The 19624-nt window shown below is 46.1% G+C and overlaps 1 protein-coding gene across 1 annotated transcript in view; it reads left to right on the plus strand.

Annotated features, from left to right (window-relative positions):
- LOC145345624 (dynein axonemal heavy chain 8-like) overlaps nt 1-16084 on the plus strand; it is a gene marked incomplete at its 3' end in the record, with an annotated part of 1250971 nt that extends 1234887 nt beyond the window's left edge. The window contains exons 87-88 of the mRNA XM_080193458.1: nt 1565-1717; nt 15929-16084. Coding sequence (XP_080049584.1) covers nt 1565-1717; nt 15929-16084 — 309 coding nt within the window. The remainder of the gene's footprint in view (nt 1-1564; nt 1718-15928) is intronic.
- Between the last annotated feature and the right edge of the window lie 3540 nt (nt 16085-19624).

Raw genomic sequence — 19624 nt, forward strand, 5'->3', positions numbered from 1 at the left:
CTGGAATTCTCTGCCCGTTGAAGTGGTGGAGGCTACCTCACTAAATATATTTAAGACGCGGGTAGATAGGTTTTTGGTAGGCAAGGGAATTAAGGGTTATGGGGAGAGGGCGGGAATGTGGAACTGAGCCACGACAGATCAGCCATGATCTTATTGAATGGCGGGGCAGGCTCGAGGGGCTAGATGGCCTACTCCTGCTCCTATTTCTTATGTTCTTATGTTCAGGCAGCGGGAAGTGTAGACAGAGTCAATGGATGGGAGATTAGTTTGCGTGATGGTTTGGGCTACACTAGGGATAGGGTTAGGAGTACCTTTTGTAATCCTTGCAATTTTGGACAGAGCAGGAGCCCCACCAAATTGTGATACAGTCAGAAAGAATGCTTTCTATGGTGCATCTGTAAAAGTTGCTGAGAGTCGTAGCTGACATGCCACATTTCCTTAGCCTTCTGAGAAAGTAGAGGCGTTTGTGGGCTTTCTTAAATATAGTGTTGGCATGGGAGGACTAGGACAGGTTGTTGGTCATCTGGATACCTAAAAACTTGAAGCTCTCAATGAATTAATAAAAATAAATCTTAGTTACTGTATTCTAAAATCAGAATCAGCATAAATTAAATATGATTAAATAAATCTTGATCAATTGGGTCAAAGAGATAGGGACAGATGGAGTTTAATTTAGATAAATACGAGGTGATGCATTTTGGTAGTTTGAACCAGAGCAGGACTCACTCAGTTAATGGTAGGGCATTGGGGAGAGTTACAGAGCGGAGAGATCTGGGGTTTCATGTTCGTAGCTCTTTGAAAGTGGAGTGGACAGAATGGTAAAGAGGGCATTCAGCATGCTTGGTTTCATTGGTCAGAGCATTGAATACAGGAGTTGGGATGTCTTGTTGACATTGTGCAGGATATTGGTGTGGCTGCACTTGGAATACTGTGTACAGTTCTGGACACCCTGTTGGAGAAGGGATATTATTGGACCAGAAAGGGTGTGGAGGGGATTTGCTAGGATGCTACGAGACTCGACGGTTTGAGTTATGAGGAGATGCTGGATAGACTGGGACTTTTTTTCTCTGGCGTGTAGAAAGCTGAGGGTGATCTTATAGAGGTCTATAAAATAATGAGGGGCACAGGTCAGCTAGATAGTTACTATCTTTTCCCAAAGGTAGGTGAGTCTAAAACTAGAGGGCTTAGGTTTAAGGTGAGAGGGGAGAGATCCAAAAGGATTCAGAGGGGCAATTTTTTCACACAGAGCATGGTGAGTGCCTGGAACAAGCTGCCAGGAGTAATAGTAAAGGCAGGTACAATTTTGTCTTTTAAAAAGCATTTAGACAGTTACATGCGTAAAATGAGAATAAAGGGATATGGGCCAAATGTGGGCAATTGGGACTAACTTCAGGGTTTAAAAAAATGGGTGGCATGGACAAATTGGGCTGATGGGCCTGTTTCCATGATGTAAACCTCTATGACTCCTTGATTTAAAGGTAAATTGCAATTGATTACAAACAATCAGAGATATACTGGACTTTCCACAGTTTGGATAAACTAACTGTTCTCTCTCACACCACAGGGTGGATGGGTTTTGCTACAGAACTGTCACTTAGGATTGGAATTCATGAATGAATTGTTAGAGACCTTATTGACAAGTGAGAATGTGCACGATTCTTTCCGAGTGTGGATAACCACCGAACCACATCCAAGGTTCCCGATCACATTGCTACAGGTTAGTATTTATGCTACAAACTGTCAGATTGCCTTCATGATTGGAACTGATTGAGTAACCTGTTTCCTAAATTATGAGTACTTAAAGGATCAAAGCTGCTTGTGTAATCTGAACCTCACTGTTTGTAATCAAATTCATCCTTATGAAGGAATGGGGTGATCATTTCAAAGGCCAAGAGTGGGATAGAGGTAAAATCAAAGGAACACTCTCCTGGCATACAGAGCCCCTGCCTGGCTGCTGTCAGCTGGAAGTTCTGTCCCTGACAAGTCAACGCCAAAACTCCAGAAATCAGCAAAGACCTGAAGCAGTGTCAGGCCTGTCACTGAGCCCTGTACATCGGAGTTACAAAAAAAATCAGGGCTAACAAGTTCCAGTTTTTAAATAGTAATCCTACTGCAGAAATCTTCACCTATTCTGTTTATTAATCCATGATGGAATCTAATTTTTAAAACACTAGCGATGAGGATCAGTCCTGCTGAATTCTTAGGCTGGATTTACCTCTACAATCTCACTGGGTTAGAACAGGAGAGTGGTGGAGAATGAGGCAAAATCTGCCTGTGAAACCTACTGACATTTCACCACAGCAACTTAGATTTTATCTCTTCTTGTCCTTGTGACACTGTTGCTGGTTGCCCCTTCACCTCGGGCTACATGTTAATGTCAGTGGGAAGGCAAAATCCATTCCTCATCAATTCTCACCCAGGTTGAGGCTCTTTAGGTCCCTTAAATCCTAGCTACCTTTTCTCTACTGGCCTTGAGTGATGGCAGTCTCTCCTCAGAGTCAGAAGGTATGAGGCTACACCTCACTCAGAGACTGAAGAACATTATTTTGGCTGTGGAAATGCTACAATCCTGCAGCTCTCACTTTGTCGATAAGTTATTAACTGTGATACACTCTGCCTTCTCAACTGAAATTCAACAGTCACGTCAAACTATTCAATTATCAGAAGCATTCTCCTAGTATTAAAATGGATCGTGCTAAAAATGTTCAACAGGTCAGACATCCTCTGTGGAAAGAGAAAGAGTTCACATTTCAGATTGATGACCTTTTATCATCATGATCACTCGGAAGTCTCTTTCCTAGAGCCAAGCTGAAGGCCTAAGGAGTCAGTAAGAGGTATTCCTTTATTATGGATGGGACAAAGAGGTCAGCTATTCAACTTTCTATTATCTAAAGAGCTTCGCCAATCTTATGTGAAATCCTTCATTCCCAGAACCATCCCTGTCAACCTTCCCAGCACCCTCTCCAATGCCTTCCTGAAGTGTGATGGCCAGAATCAGAGATAGTACTCCAGTTGAGGCAAAACCAGTGTTTTATAAGGTTTCAACACAACTTCCTTGCTTTTGTACTCTGTGAGGAGAGGATATAAAATGGGCAAGATTCAGGAATTCCCACCCCAATTTCATTGTCGGCAATTTTCAGTAAGGTGAGATAAGGGGACGGGAGGTGAGGTGATGGGTCATGAGCCCACACTCTACAGTCTCCGTGTTGTTGGCTTGATTGCAGAAATGGGCTGATCAGACCTTCTGCAATTTTCCTTCAGTCAGGACAGCTTTGAAAAGTGACAGCATTCATAGCAGCTTAGATATTCTGTGAATTATGGGAGAACCCTAATTTAGAATCACAACCCATCATATGCATGGTAAATTCAAAGGATCTTCCCAATTTTATATATGAGAATGAAATGCTGAATCATATTTAAGAACATAAGAACATAAGAAATAGGAGCAGGAGTAGGCCAACTAGCCCTTCGAGCCTGCCCCGCCATTCAATAAGATCATGGCTGATCTGTCGTGGCTCAGTTCCACTTTCCCGCCCTCTCCCCATAACCCTTAATCCCCTCTCTTATCAAAAACCTATCAACCTGTGTCTTAAAAATATTTAGCGAGGTAGCCCCCACCACTTCAACGGGCAGAGAATTCCAGAGATTCACCACCCTTTGAGTGAAGAAGTTCCTCCTCAACTCTGTTCTAAACCGCCCCCCCTTTATCTTGAGGCTGTGCCCCCTAGTCCTACTGTCTTTTTTGAGCGGGAAGAGTCTCTCCACCTCTATCCTATCCATCCCATTCATCATCTTATACGTCTCAATGAGATCTCCCCTCATTCTTCTAAACTCTAACGAGTACAAGCCTAATTTATTCAGCCTCTCCTCATAGCTCAACCCCCTCAACTCCGGTATCAGCCTAGTAAACCTCCTCTGCACTCCCTCCAAGGCCAAAATATCCTTGCGTAAGTACGGCGCCCAAAACTGCACACAGTACTCCAGCTGCGGCCTCACCAATGCCCTATACAGCCGCAGCAAGACCTCCCTACTTTTATATTCAATCCCCCTCGTGATGAAGGCCAGCATCCCATTCGCCTTCCTGACCACCTGCTGCACCTGCAAGCTGGGTTTTTGCGACTCATGCACAAGGACCCTTATATATGTTTTTCATATAGTGAATAATGATTTACTTTGAGAAGACAAGTAACCATTAAATAAAGTCGTTGACATGTTGTTATTCCTGACACTTGGCAAGCTATCAAGACAATGAATAGCATTTTGAGGGAAATACTTCCAGAGGCATTAGAGTGTGCAATCCACAGAGTATCCACTAGAGGTCCTCAGCATCACAATGTCAGTCTTCAGCCCATTTGATTCATTCCATTCCATTTGATGTCAAGAAATATCTGAAGGCACTGGATACCGCAAAATCTATGGATCCTGACAATATTTCAGCAACCGTCCTGAAGATTTGTGCTCCAGAACTTGATGCACCCTTCCAACTAAGCTGTTCTAGTACACTACATCACTGGCATCTATTTGGTAATGTGGAAAATTGCCCAGGTATATCCTGTGCACAAAACACAGGACAAATCCAATCCGGCCAATTACCGCCCAATCAATCTACTCTTAATCATCAGTGAAGTGATGGAAGGGGTCATCAACAGTGCTATCAAGCGGGCACTTGCTCAGCAATAACCACCTCATTGATTCTCAGTTTAAGTTCTGGCAGAGTCACTCAACTACTGATCTCATTACAGCCTTGGTTCAAACATGGACAAAAGAGCTGAATTCTGGAGGTGAGGTTAGAGAGATTGCCCCTCACATTAAGGCAACAGCTGATGGAGTATGGCATAAAACACAGAAGAAGATGGTTGTAGTTGTTGAAGGTCAAACATCTCAGCTCCAGGACATCTCTGCAGGAGTTCCTCAGTAGTGTCCAAGGCCTAACCATCTTCAGTTGCTTCATCAGTGTCCTTCCTTCCATCATAATAAGGTCGGAAGTGGGGCTGGACATTGATGACTGCACAATGTCCAGTATCATTTGCGACTCTTCAGATACTGAAGCAACTCATGTCCAAATGCAACAAGACCCGGACAATAACCAGCCTTGGGCTGACATGCGGTAAATAACATTTGTGCCATACAAGTGTCAAGATATGACCATTTCCAACAAGAGACAGTCTAATCATCGCTCCTTGACATTTAATGGCATTGTCATTGCTAAATCCCCACCATCATCCCAAGAGTTGCCATTGACCAGAAACTCAACTGAATTACATGAACAGGTCAGAGGCTAGGAATCCTGTGGCATGTAACTCACTTCCTAATCCCCCAAAAGCCTTTCCACCATCTACAAGGTACAAATCATGACTGTGATGGAATACCATCCACTTAACCAAATAACTGCTGGTCCAACAGCACCCCAGAAGCTCAACACCATCCAGGACAAAGCACCCCTTCCACAAATATTCACTTCCTCCACCATTGATGCACAGGAGCAGCTGTGTGTATCATCACCATGATGCATTGCAGGAAATCATTAAGCCTCCTTGTGCAACACCATCTAAATCCATGACTGTTGCCATCTAGAAGGACAAATGCAGCAACAGCTGGAAGTTCCCCTCCAAGTCACTCACCATTCTGATTTGGAAATACAAAGAACAAAGAAAATTACAGCATAGGAATTGGTCCTTTGGCCCCCTCAAGCCTGACTATACTGCCCGACTTAACTAAAACCCCATATCCTTCTGGGGACGATATAAGAACATAAGAACATAAGAAATAGGAGCAGGAGTAGGCCATCTAGCCCTTCGAGCCTGCCCCGCCATTCAATAAGATCATGGCTGATCTGTCGCGGCTCAGTTCCACCTTCCTGCCCTCTCCCCATAACCCTTAATCCCCTCTCTTATCAAAAACCCATCAACCCGCATCTTAAGAATATTTAGCGAGGAAGCCTCCACCACTTCAACGGGCAGAGAATTCCAGAGATTCACCACCCTTTGAGTGAAGAAGTTCCTCCTCAACTCCGTTCTAAACCGCCCCCCCTTTATCTTGAGGCTGTGCCCCCTAGTCCTACTGTCTTTTTTGAGCGGGAAGAGTCTCTCCACCTCTATCCTATCCATCCCATTCATCATCTTATACGTCTCAATGAGATCTCCCCTCATTCTTCTAAACTCTAACAAGTACAAGCCTAGTTTATTCAGCCTCTCCTCATAGCTCAACCCCCTCAACTTCCGTATCAGCCTAGTAAACCTCCTCTGCACTCCCTCCAAGGCCAAAATATCTTTGCGCAGGTGCGGCGCCCAAAACTGCACACAGTACTCCAGCTGCGGCCTCACCAATGCCCTATACAGCTGCAGCAAGACCTCCCTACTTTTATATTCAATGCCCCTCGCTATGAAGGCCAGCATCCCATTCGCCATCCTGACCACCTGCTGCACCTGCAAGCTGGGTTTTTGCGACTCATGCACAAGGACCCCGAGGTCCCTCTGCACCGTCGCCTGCTGCAGTTTTTCGCCCCGTAAGTAATAGTCCTTCCTACCATTATTCCTACCAAAGTGGACCACCTCACACTTGCCAACATTAAATTCCATTTGCCATTTCCTGGCCCATTCGCCCAGCCTATCTAGATCCTTCTGCAGACTCTCCACACCCTCTGCACAATTTGCCGTTCCCCCAATCTTGGTGTCATCCCTCCATTCCAAATCTATCCATGTATTTGTCAAGACACCCCTTAAAAGTCACTACCATATCCGCTTCCACTACCTCCCTGGTGACGAGTTCCAGGCACCCACCACCCTCTGTGTAAAAAAAAAACCTGTCTCCTACATCTCCTTTAAACCTTGTCCCTCACACCTTAAACCTGTTCTCCCTAATAATTGACTCTTCCATCTTGGGAAAAAGCTTCTGACTATCCACTCTGTCCATGCCTCTCATAACCTTGTAGACTTCTATCACGTTGCTCCTCAGCCTCTGTCATTCCAACACTGGCTATTCTCCAATCCTCTGGGACCTTCCCTGTGGTCAGTGAGGATACAAAGATTTCTCTTAAGGCCCCAGCAATTTCCTCCCTTGCCTCTCTAAGTATTCTGGGGTATATCCCAGCAGGTCGTGGGGACTTGTCTACTTTAATGTTTCTCCAGAATCCCAGTGCCTCCTCCTTTTTGATCTCAATGTCTACACACCAGACTCATCATCTACCAAGTCCTTCACTTTGTTGAATGCTGATGCAAAATACTTGTTTAATACCGCGCCCATTTCTTCTGGCTCCATGCAAAGACTCCCTCCCCAGTACTTGAGTGGGCCAACCCTCTCCCTGGCTACCCTCATGCTCTTCATATATGTGAAAAAATCCTTGGGATTTTCTTTAATCCTGCTGGCCAATGCTTTTCAGTGACTCCTTTTAGCCCTTCTTACTCCTTGCTTAAGTTTCCTTCTACTTTCCTTGTATTGCACACTTACATCATGTGTTCCCAGCCTCCCAGCTTTAACAAATGCTTCCTTTTTTCTCTTGGACTAGCTCACAATATCTCTCATTATCCAAGTTTCCCAAAACTTGCCAAACTTATCCTTCATCTTGACAGGAATGTGTCAGTCCTGAATTCCTATCAACTTACACTTGAAAACCTCCCATATGTTGATTTGCTTTTAAACATCTGCCCCCGGTCTACTTTCTTCTTATATTGTTTTAATTAGCCTTCCCCCAATTTAGCACCCTAACTTTTATCTTCATCTATCAGTACCTTAAAGGTTACTGAATTGTGGTCACCGTTCCCGAACTGCTCCCTTACTGAAACATCGATCACCTGACCGGGCTCATTCCCAATAAGAAGACTGACAAAACCAGGTTTAAGTCCAACCGATTTATTTGATAGTAAACTCGCAAGCTTTCGGGGTTTGCCCCTTCATCAGGCGAATGGAGAGTTCTGGCCTCAGACAGAGCATATGACTTATGACTCATTCCCAACACCAGGTTCAGTATGGTCCCTTCCCTAGTTGGATTATCTATGTACTGTTTCAAGAATCCCTCCTGGATGCTCCTTACAAACTCTGCCCCATTCAGCACTATCAGACATTTAGGAAGGATAGACAGGAGGAAGAAGGAGGTGGGGTAGCTCTGTTAATAAGGGATAATATCAGGGCGGTAGTAAGAGAAGATATAGGGTCCAAAGAGCAAAATGTGGAATTGTTGTGGGTGGAGATAAGAAATAGTAAAGGGAGAAAGTCGCTGATAGTCCCCCAAATAATAACCTTGACGTGGGGCTGGCTATAAACAAACAAATAATTGATGCGTGCAGAAATGGAACAGCGATAATTCTGGGGGATTTTAATCTGCATATTGATTGGTTGACTCAAGTCGGACGCAGTGTGCTTGAGGAAGAGTTCTTGGAATGCTGTCGGGATAGTTCCTTTGAACAGTATGTAAAGGAACCTACGAGGGAGCGAGCTATCTTAGATCTGGTACTGTGTAAAGAGGCAGGTAGAATTAGGGATCCTCTTGTGAGGGACCCTCTTGGGACGAGTGATCACAATATGGTTGAATTTCTGATGCAGATGGAGGGTGAGAAAGTAGGGTCCTAAACCTGTGTCCTCTGTTTGAACAGAGGGGAGTATGATAAGATGAGGGCGGAATTGGCGAATGTAGATTGGGGGCGCAGATTGGTTGGTAGGACAGCTGAGGAACAGTGGAGGATCTTTAAGGAGATCTTTTCCAGTAGTCAGCAGAAATATATTCTGATGGTAAAAAAGGACTGTAAGAAAAGGGATAACCAGCCATGGTTATCAAAGGAAATAAAGGAGAGTATTAAATTAAAAGCTGATGCATTCAGAGCGGCTAAAAATAGTGGGCAATTAGAAGATTGGGAAAGATTTAAAAAACAACAAAGAATGACTAAGAAAGCGATAAAGAAAGGAAAGATAGAGTATGAAGATCAACTAGCTCTAAATATAAAAAATGATAGTAAAAGTTTTTGCAAATATATAAAGAAGAGACTGGCTAGAGTGAATGTTGGACCCTTGGAGGACAAGAGGGGAGATTTAGCGGTGGGTAACGAGGAAATGGCTGAGGCTTTAAATAAGTTTTTTGTGTCAGTCTTCACAGAGGAGGACACAAATAGCTTACCGAATATTAAAGATAGAGGGATGGTAGGAGATGAGGTCCTTGATACAATTACTGTCACTAGAGAGGTAGTACTTGATAGACTAACAGGACTGATGGTGGACAAGTCCCCAGGACCGGATGGAATGCATCCCAGGGTTCTGAAAGAAATGGCAGAGGTGATAGCAGGTGCCTTAGTAATTATTTATCAAAATTCACTGGATTCTGGGGAAGTGCCGGAGGATGGGAAAACAGCTAACGTCATGCCGCTGTTTAAAAAAGGTAGCAGACAAAAGGCAGGGAATTATAGGCTGGTTAGCTTAACGTCGATAGTTGGAAAAATGCTAGAATCCATCACCAAAGAAGAAATAGCAAGATACCTAGAAAAGAATGGTTTGATCAAGCAGACGCAGCATGGATTCGTGAAGGGGAAGTTGTGTTTAATGAATTTATTGGATTTCTATGAAGATGTGACTAGTGCAGTAGATAGAGGGGAACTGGTGGATGTGGTGTTTTTAGATTTCCAGAAGGCGTTTGATAAGGTACCTCACAAAATGTTGCTGCAAAAGGTTAGGGTACATGGAGTTGGGGGTAAGGTGTTAGCATGGATTGAGGATTGGTTATCTAACAGGAAGGCGAATGTTGGAATCAATGGTTGGCAGTTGGTGACTAGTGGAGATCTGCAGGGATCAGTGCTGGGGCCTCAACTGTTTACCGTTTATATAGACGATCTGGAGGAGGGGGCTGAGTGTAGGGTGACAAAATTTGCTGATGACACGAAGATGAGTGGAAAAGCAAATTGCGTGGAGGGTGTGGAAAGTCTGCAGAGAGATCTGGATAGGCTGAGCGAGTGAGCGAGGGACTGGCAGATGGAGTATAATGTTAGCAAATGTGAGGTTATCCACTTTGGTAGAAATAATAGTAGGAGAGATTATTATTTAAATGGTGAAAAGCTGCAGCATGCTACGGTGCAGAGGGACCTGGGGGTCCTTGTGCACGAATTGCAAAAACCCAGTCTGCAGGTGCAGCAGGTGATCAAGAGGGTGAATGGGATGTTGGCCTTTATAGCAAGGGGGATAGAATATAAAAGTAGGGAGGTCTTGCTGCAACTGTACAGGGTACTGGTGAAGCCGCAGCTGGAGTACTGTGTGCAGTTTTGGTCGCCGCACTTGTGAAAGGATATATTGGCCTTGGAGGGAGTACAGAGAAGGTTCACTAGGCTGATACCGGAGATGAGGGGGTTAGCCTGTGAAGAGAGATTGAATAGACTGGGTGTGTACTCGTTAGAGTTTAGAAGGATGAGGGGGGATCTTATAGAGACTTACAAGATAATGAAGGGGATGGATAGGGTAGAGGTAGAGAGATTCTTCCCGCTTAGAAAGGATAGCAGGACTAGAGGGCACAGCCTCAAAATAAGTTGGGGGGGGGTGGAGGGGGGCAGTTTAGATCGGAGTTGAGGAGGAACTTCTTCACTCAAAGGGTGGTGAATCTCTGGAATTCTCTGCCCGTTGACGTGGTGGAGGCTACCTCGCTAAATATATTTAAGTCACGGGTAGATAGGTTTCTGATAGACAAGGGAATTAAGGGTTAAGGGGAGAAAGCGGGAAAGTAGAACTGATCCACTTCAGATCAGCCATGATCTTATTGAATGGCGGGACAGGCTCAAAGGGCTGGATGGCCTACTCCTGCTCCTATTTCTTATGTTCTTATGTTCTCACTAAGTGAGTCCCAGTCAATATAGGGGAAGTTAAAATCTCCCACCACAACAACCCTGTTACTTTTACACCTTGCCAAAATCTGCCTACATATCTGTTCCTCTATCACCCGCTGGCTGTTATTGCTGTTATATCACTGTTCCTTCACTGTCGCTGGGTCAAAATCCTGGAACTCCCTCCCTAACAGCACTGTGGGTATACGTGCACCTCAAATATTGCAAAGGAAGCAGATTCAAGAAGGCAGCTCACTAACACCTTCTGTAGGACAACTCGTGATGGACAATAAATGCTGCCCTTGACAGTGAACTTGAAAGGAGAACCAGTGGATGTGGTGCATTTAAATTTTCAGAGTTCTTTTGAAATAGTCTCACATAAGGGGTTAGTGCACAAAATTAAACACCATGGGATTTGGGGGAGTAAACTGACATGGAGTTCTATGAGGATGTGTCTAGGGCGGTGGATAGAGGAGAGCCAGTGGTTGTGGTCTTTCTTGATTTTCAGAAGGCGTTTGATAAGGTGCCTCACAAGAGGTTATTACAGAAGGTCAGGGGGCATGGAGTTGGGGGTAGGGTGTTAGCGTGGATAGAGGATTGGTTGTCAAATAGGAGGCAGAGAGTGGGGGTCAATGGGTGCTATTCGGATTGGCGGTTGGTGACTAGTGGAGTGCCCCAGGGGTCGGTGCTGGGGCCTCAGCTATTTACCATTTATATAGATGATCTGGAGGAGGGAACCGAGTGTAGGGTGTCGAAATTTGCTGATGACACCAAGATTGGTGGAACGGCAAATTGTGCGGAGGGTGTGGAGAGTCTGCAGAAGGATCTAGATAGGCTGGGTGAATGGGCCAGGAAATGGCAAATGGAATTTAATGTTGGCAAATGTGAGGTTGTCCTCTTTGGTAGGAATAATGGTAGAAAGGATTATTACTTACATGGCGAAAAACTGCAGCATGCGACGGTGCAGAGGGACCTGGGGGTCCTTGTGCATGAGTCGCAAAAACCCAGCCTGCAGGTGCAGCAGGTGGTCAGGAAGGCGAATGGGATGCTGGCCTTCATAGCGAGGGAGATTGAATATAAAAGTAGGGAGGTCTTGCTGCAGCTGTATAGGGCATTGGTGAGGCCGCAGCTGGAGCACTGTGTGCAGTTTTGGTCGCCGCACTTACGCAAGGATATTTTGGCCTTGGAGGGAGTGCAGAGGAGGTTTACTCGGCTGATACCGGAGTTGAATAAACTAGGCTTGTACTCGTTAGAGTTTAGAAGAATGAGGGGAGATCTCATTGAGACATATAAGATGATGAATGGGATGGATAGGATAGAGGTGGAGAGGCTCTTCCTGCTCAGAAAGGACAGTAGGACTAGAGGGCACAGCCTCAAGATAAAGGGGGAGCGGTTTAGAACAGAGTTGAGGAGGAACTTCTTCACCCAAAGGGTGGTGAATCTCTGGAATTCTCTGCCCGTTGAAGTGGTGGAGGCTACCTCGCTAAATATTTTTAAGACGCTGGTTGATAGGTTTTTGATAGGCAAGGGGATTAAGGGTTAGGGGGAGAAAGCGGGAAAGTGGAACTGAGCCACTTCAGATCAGCCATGATCTTATTGAATGGCAGGGCAGGCTCGAGGGGCTAGATGGCCTACTCCTGCTCCTATTTCTTATGTTCTTATGGTCTTATGATGACTGGTAGCAGAAAACCAATAGCTTGAATAAATAGGTCTTTTTTGAAGAGACAGGCAGTGACTAGTGAGATAACATAGGGATCAGTGCTTGGGCCTCAGCTATTCATAATATATAGCAATGATTTGAATAAGGGAATCAAATGTAATATTTCCAAATTTGCTGACAAAACTTGGCGGAATTTTGAGAGGTAAGGAGAAAGCAAAGAGGCTTCAAGGCAACTTAGACAAGTTGACTGGGTGGGAAAATACATGGCAGGTACAGCAAAATGCAGATAATTGTGAAGTTATCCACTTTTCTAGGAAAACCAAAATGGCAGAGTACTATTGAAATGGTGATTGGAAAATGTTAATGTACAAAGGGACCTAGGTGTCCTTGTAACCAATCACTGAAAGCAACTATGAAGGAACAGCAAGCAGTTAGGAAGGGAAATGGTATGTTGGCCTTCATTTCAAGAGGATTTGAGTACAGGAATAAGGATGACTTACCGCAACTGTACAGGGCCTCGGTGAGACCAGACATGGAGTATTGTGTACAGTTTTGATGTCCATATCTAAGAAAGGATATTTGGGGTGACACAGTAGCACTGTGGTTAGCACTGCTGCTTCACAGCTCCAGGCATCTGTGTTCAATTGCCGGCTCAGGTCACTGTCTGCGTGGAGTTTGCACATTCTCCTTGTGTCTGCGTGGGTTTCCTCCGGGTGCTCCGGTTTCCTCCCACAGTCCAAAGATGTGCGGGTTAGGTTAGTTGGCCATGCTAAAATTGCCCTTAGTGTCCTGAGATGCATAGGTTAGAGGGATTAGTGGGTAAAATATGTAGGGATGTGGGGGTAGGGCCTAGATGGGATTGTGGTCGGTGCAGACTTGGTGGGCCAAATGGCCTCTTTCTGCACTGTAGGGTTCTATCTATGATATGCTTGCCATCAAGAGAGTGCAGTGAAGGTTTACCAGACTGATTCCCATCTCTATTGAAAGCTCAGGTATGATATTTTACAACTACATCTTTGTCAGGCAATTACACACAAGCTGGTAACTCATATTATGCAACTAGCTTTGCTTTTTTGAACCTGGTCCTATGAAAGATCCAGACAGCAACATTCAAAAGAGTTGAACCTAGCAAGCACTGCAGGCAAGGATCCCATGTACAAATGAGAATAATTGTAACAGTCATAAACATTTGACTGATGCATAACTCCTGGTTTCATGTCCAAGTTTAAAAAATGGGAAAACCTTCCAGTAAATTAGCATCAATCAATTCACTTGAAGCACCTGTACAGGAGAGTGAGAGCATGGCCAAAGCTCATTGCATAATGTGAATAACCAGGTAGTGTGGAATTGTCTGACAAAGCTGTGGTTGTAAGGTATCATACCTGAGCTTTCAATGGGTTTATAAATAGAGTACAAAATCCAAGAGATTTTGCTAAATCTGTATAAATAGTTCAACCCCACTGTGACTGTGGGCCTAAAGGATATGAGGGAGAGGATTAAAAGAGGGATGGGACATATAAACAGAAGGAATACCAGAGCCCACGAGTTCTCTTCCTAGCCCTGGATCGCACTCTGTCAAAATTCCCAAATGGTCACCAATATAGAACATAGAACAGTACAGTACAGGCCATTCGGCCCTTAATGTTGTGCCGAGCTATGTCCAAACCCAAGATCAAGCTATCCCACTCCCTATAATCACAGCAGACAGTCCATTCCATACCCCAACCACTATCTGAGTAAAGAATCTAATTCGGACATCCCTCCTATATCTCCTACCATGAACCTTATAGTTATGTCCCCCAAGTAACTGTTACATCCACCCAAGGAAATAGTCTCTGCACGTCCACTCTATCTATCCCCCTCACCATTTTATAAACTTATATTAAGTCGCCTCTCATCCTCCTCCACTCTAAAGAGAAAAGTCCCAGCTCCTTCAACCTTTCCTCATAAGACCTACCCTCCAAACCAGGCAGCATCCTGGTAAATCTCCTCTGCATCTCTCCAATGCTTCCACATTCTTCTTATAGTGAGGTGACCAGAAGTGAACACAATATTCCAAATGTGGTCTCACCAACGTCCAGTATAGTTGCAGCATAATCCCACGGATCTTAAACTCAAACCCCCGTTAATAAATGCTAACACACTATAAGCCTTCTTCACGGCCATATCCACTTGAATGGCAACCTTCAGAGATCTGTGAATATGAACCCCAAGGTCTCTCTGTTCCTCCACATTCCTCAGAACCCTGCTGTTGACCCTGTAATCCGTATTCAAGTTTGTCCTACCAAAATGAATCACCTTGCACTTATCAGGGTTAAACTCCATCTGCCACTTTTCGGCCCAGCTCTGCATCCTATCAATGTCTCTTTGCAGCCTGCAAGAGCCCTCCACCTCATCCACTACTCCACCAATCTTGGTGTCATCAGCAAATTTACTAACCCACCCTTCAGCCCTCTCTTCCAAGTCATTGATAAAAATCACAAATAGCAGAAGACCCAGCACTGATCCCTGGTACACCGCTGGTAACTGGCCTCCAGTCTGAAAACTTTCCCTCCACCACCATCCTCTGTCTTCTATGAGACAGCCAGTTACTTTTCCAATCAGCCAAATTTTCCTCTATCCCACACCTCCTTATCTTCATCATGAGCCTACACTGGGGAACCTTATCAAACGCTTTACTAAAATCCATCAACTACTCTACTTCCGTCTATACACTTAGTTACCTCAAAGAATTCAATCAAATTTGTGAGGCAGGACTTACCCCTCATGAAACCGTGCTGACTATCCTGGATTAAATTGCATCTTTCCAAATGGTCATAAATTCTATCTCTCAACACCTTTTCCATTAACTTACCGACCACCAAAGTAGGACTAACAGGCCTATAATTACCAGGGTTATTCCTATTTCCCTTCTTAAAGAGAGGAACAACATTCACCACTCCCAATCCTCTGGCACAATCCCCGTGGACAGTGAGGACCCAAAGATGAAAGCTAAAGGCTCCGCAATCTCATCCCTTGCCTCCCAAAGTATTCTAGGATGTATCCCATTTGGCCCAGGGGACTTATCCACCTTCAGGTTTTTTTTAAAATTGCTAATACATCTTCCCTCAGAACATCTACCTCCTCCATCCTATCAGCCTGTATCACGCACTCCTCCTCAACAACATGGCCCCTCTCCTTAGTGAGCACCAAAGAAAAGTATTCATTCAACGTCTCACCTATCTCTTCTGACTCCATGCACAAGTTCCCACTACTATTCTTAACTGGCCCTAATCTCATCCTGGTCATTCTTTTATTTCTCACATAAGAGTAAAAAGCCTTGGGGCTTTCTTTTATCCTTTCAACCAACTTTCAATGTTAACCTGATTTCTCTCTCCACAGATTGTCCCTGATCTACTTTGTGTTTCCAGTATTTTTACTGAAGATTTTTAGAATTTGTAGTACCTTACTCTTGAAATTTTCATTGTCTATTTTGCAGACATCCATTAAGTACACCAATGAGCCTCCTCAGGGAGTGCGGGCAGGACTGAAAAGAACATTTACTGGGATCTCTCAAGACCAAATAGAATATTCAAACCTGCCCATGTGGAGACCACTACTGTATGCAGTCGCTTTCCTGCACACCACAGTCCAGGTAATAGAAGCCAGAGCTGACTGCGCTGTACCCTGATCATTCCTTCCAGTTATATTCATTCATTCAGTAAGTGGGATTAACCATATCCCTGAAGGCAAGAGATTTCATGTTGTGGAACTTAAGAGGTGATCTCATATAGCAAAAGCTGTCAGTTTCCAACATTCACTGATACTCCAATATCTTCTACTTAACCTGCTTTTCTGAGCAACTGTAATGATGCTTATAGTAAGTAATCGGGGTGCTTCTTTAAACATGCATCATTGAGCCAAACTGCAATTTTAACTGTGTCCTCAACGAGGAAGCTGATGTAGCTTACTCAAACAAGCAGAAAGCCAAAACTAGTTGGTGGTGGACAACACTATGAAAATAGATAAGTCCCCTGGTCCGGATGGGATCTACCCTAGGATTCTCTGGGAGGCTAGAGAGGTGATTGCAGAGCCTCTGGCTCAGATCTTCAGGTCATCATTGGTCTCTGGTGTAGTCCCGGAGGATTGGAGGATAGCGAATGTTGTCCCATTGTTTAAGAAGGGGAACAGAGACTTTGCCGGGAATTATAGACCGGTGAGTCTTACTTCTGTTGTGGGCAAGGTTTTAGAAAAAATTATTAGGGATAGGATTTATAGTTATTTGGAGTGTAATGAATTGATTAGAAATAGTCAGCATGGTTTTGTAGCAGGTAGGTCGTGCCTTACTAACCTTATTGAGTTTTTTGAGAAGGTGACCAAAGAGGTGGATGGGGGTAAGGCAGTTGACGTGGTATACATGGATTTTAGTAAGGCGTTCGATAAGGTTCACCATGGTAGGCTTCTGCAGAAAATGCAGATGTATGGGATTGTGGGTAATCTAGGAAGTTGGATCAGGAATTGGCTATCAGATAGGAGACAGAGGGTGGTGGTGGATGGTAAATATTCATCATGGAGTGCAGTTACGAGTGGTGTGCCTCAGGGATCTGTTTTGGGGCCACTGTTGTTTGTAATTTTTATTAATGATCTGGATGAGGGTATAGTTGGGTGGATTAGTAAATTTGCTGATGACACCAAAGTTGGAGGTGTGGTAGATTGTGAGGAAGGGTGTCATAGTCTGCAGGGAGACTTAGATAGGTTGCAGAGCTGGGCCGAGAGGTGGCGGATGGAATTTAATGCGGAGAAGTGTGAGGTAATTCACTTTGGTAGGAGCAACAGATGTGTCGAGTATAGGGCTAACGGGAGGACTTTGAATAGTGTGGATGAACAGAGGGATCTAGGTGTGTGTGTACATAGATCCCTGAAAGTTGGGAATCAAGTAGATAAGGTTGTCAAGAAGGCGTACGGTGTCTTGGCGTTTATTGGTAGGGGGATTGAATTTAGGAGTCGCAGTGTAATGTTGCAACTGTACACTACTCTAGTGCGGCCGCACTTGGAGTACTGTGTGCAGTTCTGGTCCCCGCATTACAAGAAGGATGTGGAGGCGTTGGAGAGGGTGCAGAGGAGGTTTACTAGGATGTTGCCTGGTATGGTGGGGAGGTCCTATGAGGAGAGACTGAGGGATCTAGGGTTGTTTTCGTTGGGAAGAAGGCGGCTAAGAGGGGATCTTATTGAAACATATAAGATGATTAGAGGTTTAGATAGGGTGGATAGTGATAGCCTTTTTCCTCGGATGGAGAAAGCTAGCACGAGGGGGCATGACTTTAAATTAAGGGGGGGTAGCTACAGGACGGATGTCAGGGGTAGGTTCTTTACCCAGCGGGTGGTGAGGGATTGGAATGCCCTGCCTGCTGCAGTTGTAGATGCGTCTAGTTTGGGGGCGTTTAAGAGATCTCTGGATAGGTTTATGGACGAAAAGGGATTGGTATAGGCTAGTGGGTCATTGTTTTTGTAACTGGTCGGCGCAACATCGTGGGCCGAAGGGCCTGTTCTGCGCTGTAATGTTCTATGTTCTATGTTCTATGTAACACGAAGGGAGCCAGAAAGCCACCAGCCAGCACCATAGAATCAATAGCTGGAAAGAGATGATGTTGCAGGGAGGAGGCTTGTGAGGTTTTGTATGGGTTGGGGTGAGGGGGGAGTTTGTGTGGGTTGGGGTGAGGGGGGGTTTGTGTGAGTTGGGGTGAGGGGTGGTTTGTGTGGGTTGGGGTGAGGGGGGAGTTTGTGTGAGTTGGGGTGAGGGGTGGTTTGTGTGGGTTGGGGTGAGGGGGGAGTTTGTCTGGGTTGGGGTGAGGGGGGGTTTGTGTGGGTTGGGGTGAGGGGGGAGTTTGTGTGGGTTGGGGTGAGGGGGGAGTTTGTGTGGGTTGGGGTGAGGGGGGGGTTTGTGTGAGTTGGGGTGAGGGGGGAGTTTGTGTGGGTTGGGGTGAGGGGGGAGTTTGTGTGGGTTGGGGTGAGGGGGGAGTTTGTGTGGGTTGGGTGAGGGGGGAGTTTGTGTGGGTTGGGGTGGGGGGGGAGTTTGTGTGGGTTGGGGTGGGGGGGGTGGGTTGGGGTGAGGGGGGAGTTTCTGTGGGTTGGGGTGAGGGGGGAGTTTGTGTGAGTTGGGGTGAGGGGGGTGTTTGTGTGGGTTGGGGTGGGGGGGTGGGTTGGGGTGAGGGGGGAGTTTGTGTGGGTTGGGGTGAGGGGGGAGTTTGTGTGGGTTGGGGTGAGGGGGGAGTTTGTGTGGGTTGGGGTGAGGGGTGGGTTTGTGTGGGTTGGGGTGAGGGGGGGGTTTGTGTGGGTTGGGGTGAGGGGGAGTTTGTGTGGGTTGGGGTGAGGGGGGAGTTTGTGTGGGTTGGGGTGAGGGGGGAGTTTGTGTGGGTTGGGGTGGGGGGGGGTGGGTTGGGGTGAGGGGGGAGTTTCTGTGGGTTGGGGTGAGGGGGGAGTTTGTGTGAGTTGGGGTGAGGGGGGTGTTTGTGTGGGTTGGGGTGAGGGGGGGGTTTGTGTGGGTTGGGGTGAGGGGGGAGTTTGTGTGGGTTGGGGTGAGGGGGGAGTTTGTGTGGGTTGGGGTGAGGGGGTGGTTTGTGTGGGTTGGGGTGAGGGGGGAGTTTGTGTGGGTTGGGGTGAGGGGGGAGTTTGTGTGGGTTGGGGTGAGGGGGGGGTTTGTGTGAGTTGGGGTGAGGGGGGAGTTTGTGTGGGTTGGGGTGAGGGGGGAGTTTGTGTGGGTTGGGGTGAGGGGGGAGTTTGTGTGGGTTGGGGTGAGGGGGGAGTTTGTGTGGGTTGGGGTGAGGGGGGAGTTTGTCTGGGTTGGGGTGAGGGGGTGGTTTGTGTGGGTTGGGGTGAGGGGGGGGTTTGTGTGGGTTGGGGTGAGGGGGGGTTTGTGTGGGTTGGGGTGAGGGGGGAGTTTGTGTGGGTTGGGGTGAGGGGGGAGTTTGTGTGGGTTGGGGTGAGGGGGGAGTTTGTGTGGGTTGGGGTGAGGGGGGAGTTTGTGTGGGTTGGGGTGAGGGGGGAGTTTGTATGGGTTGGGGTGAGGGGGGGTTTGTGTGGGTTGGGGTGAGGGGGGGTTTGTGTGGGTTGGGGTGAGGGGGGAGTTTGTATGGGTTGGGGTGAGGGGGGGTTTGTGTGGGTTGGGGTGAGGGGGGGTTTGTGTGAGTTTGGGGGT

This window comes from Carcharhinus amblyrhynchos, chromosome 7 (assembly GCF_965287045.1).
Source record: "Carcharhinus amblyrhynchos chromosome 7, sCarAmb.v2.hapA, whole genome shotgun sequence".
Taxonomy (NCBI): domain Eukaryota; kingdom Metazoa; phylum Chordata; class Chondrichthyes; order Carcharhiniformes; family Carcharhinidae; genus Carcharhinus; species Carcharhinus amblyrhynchos.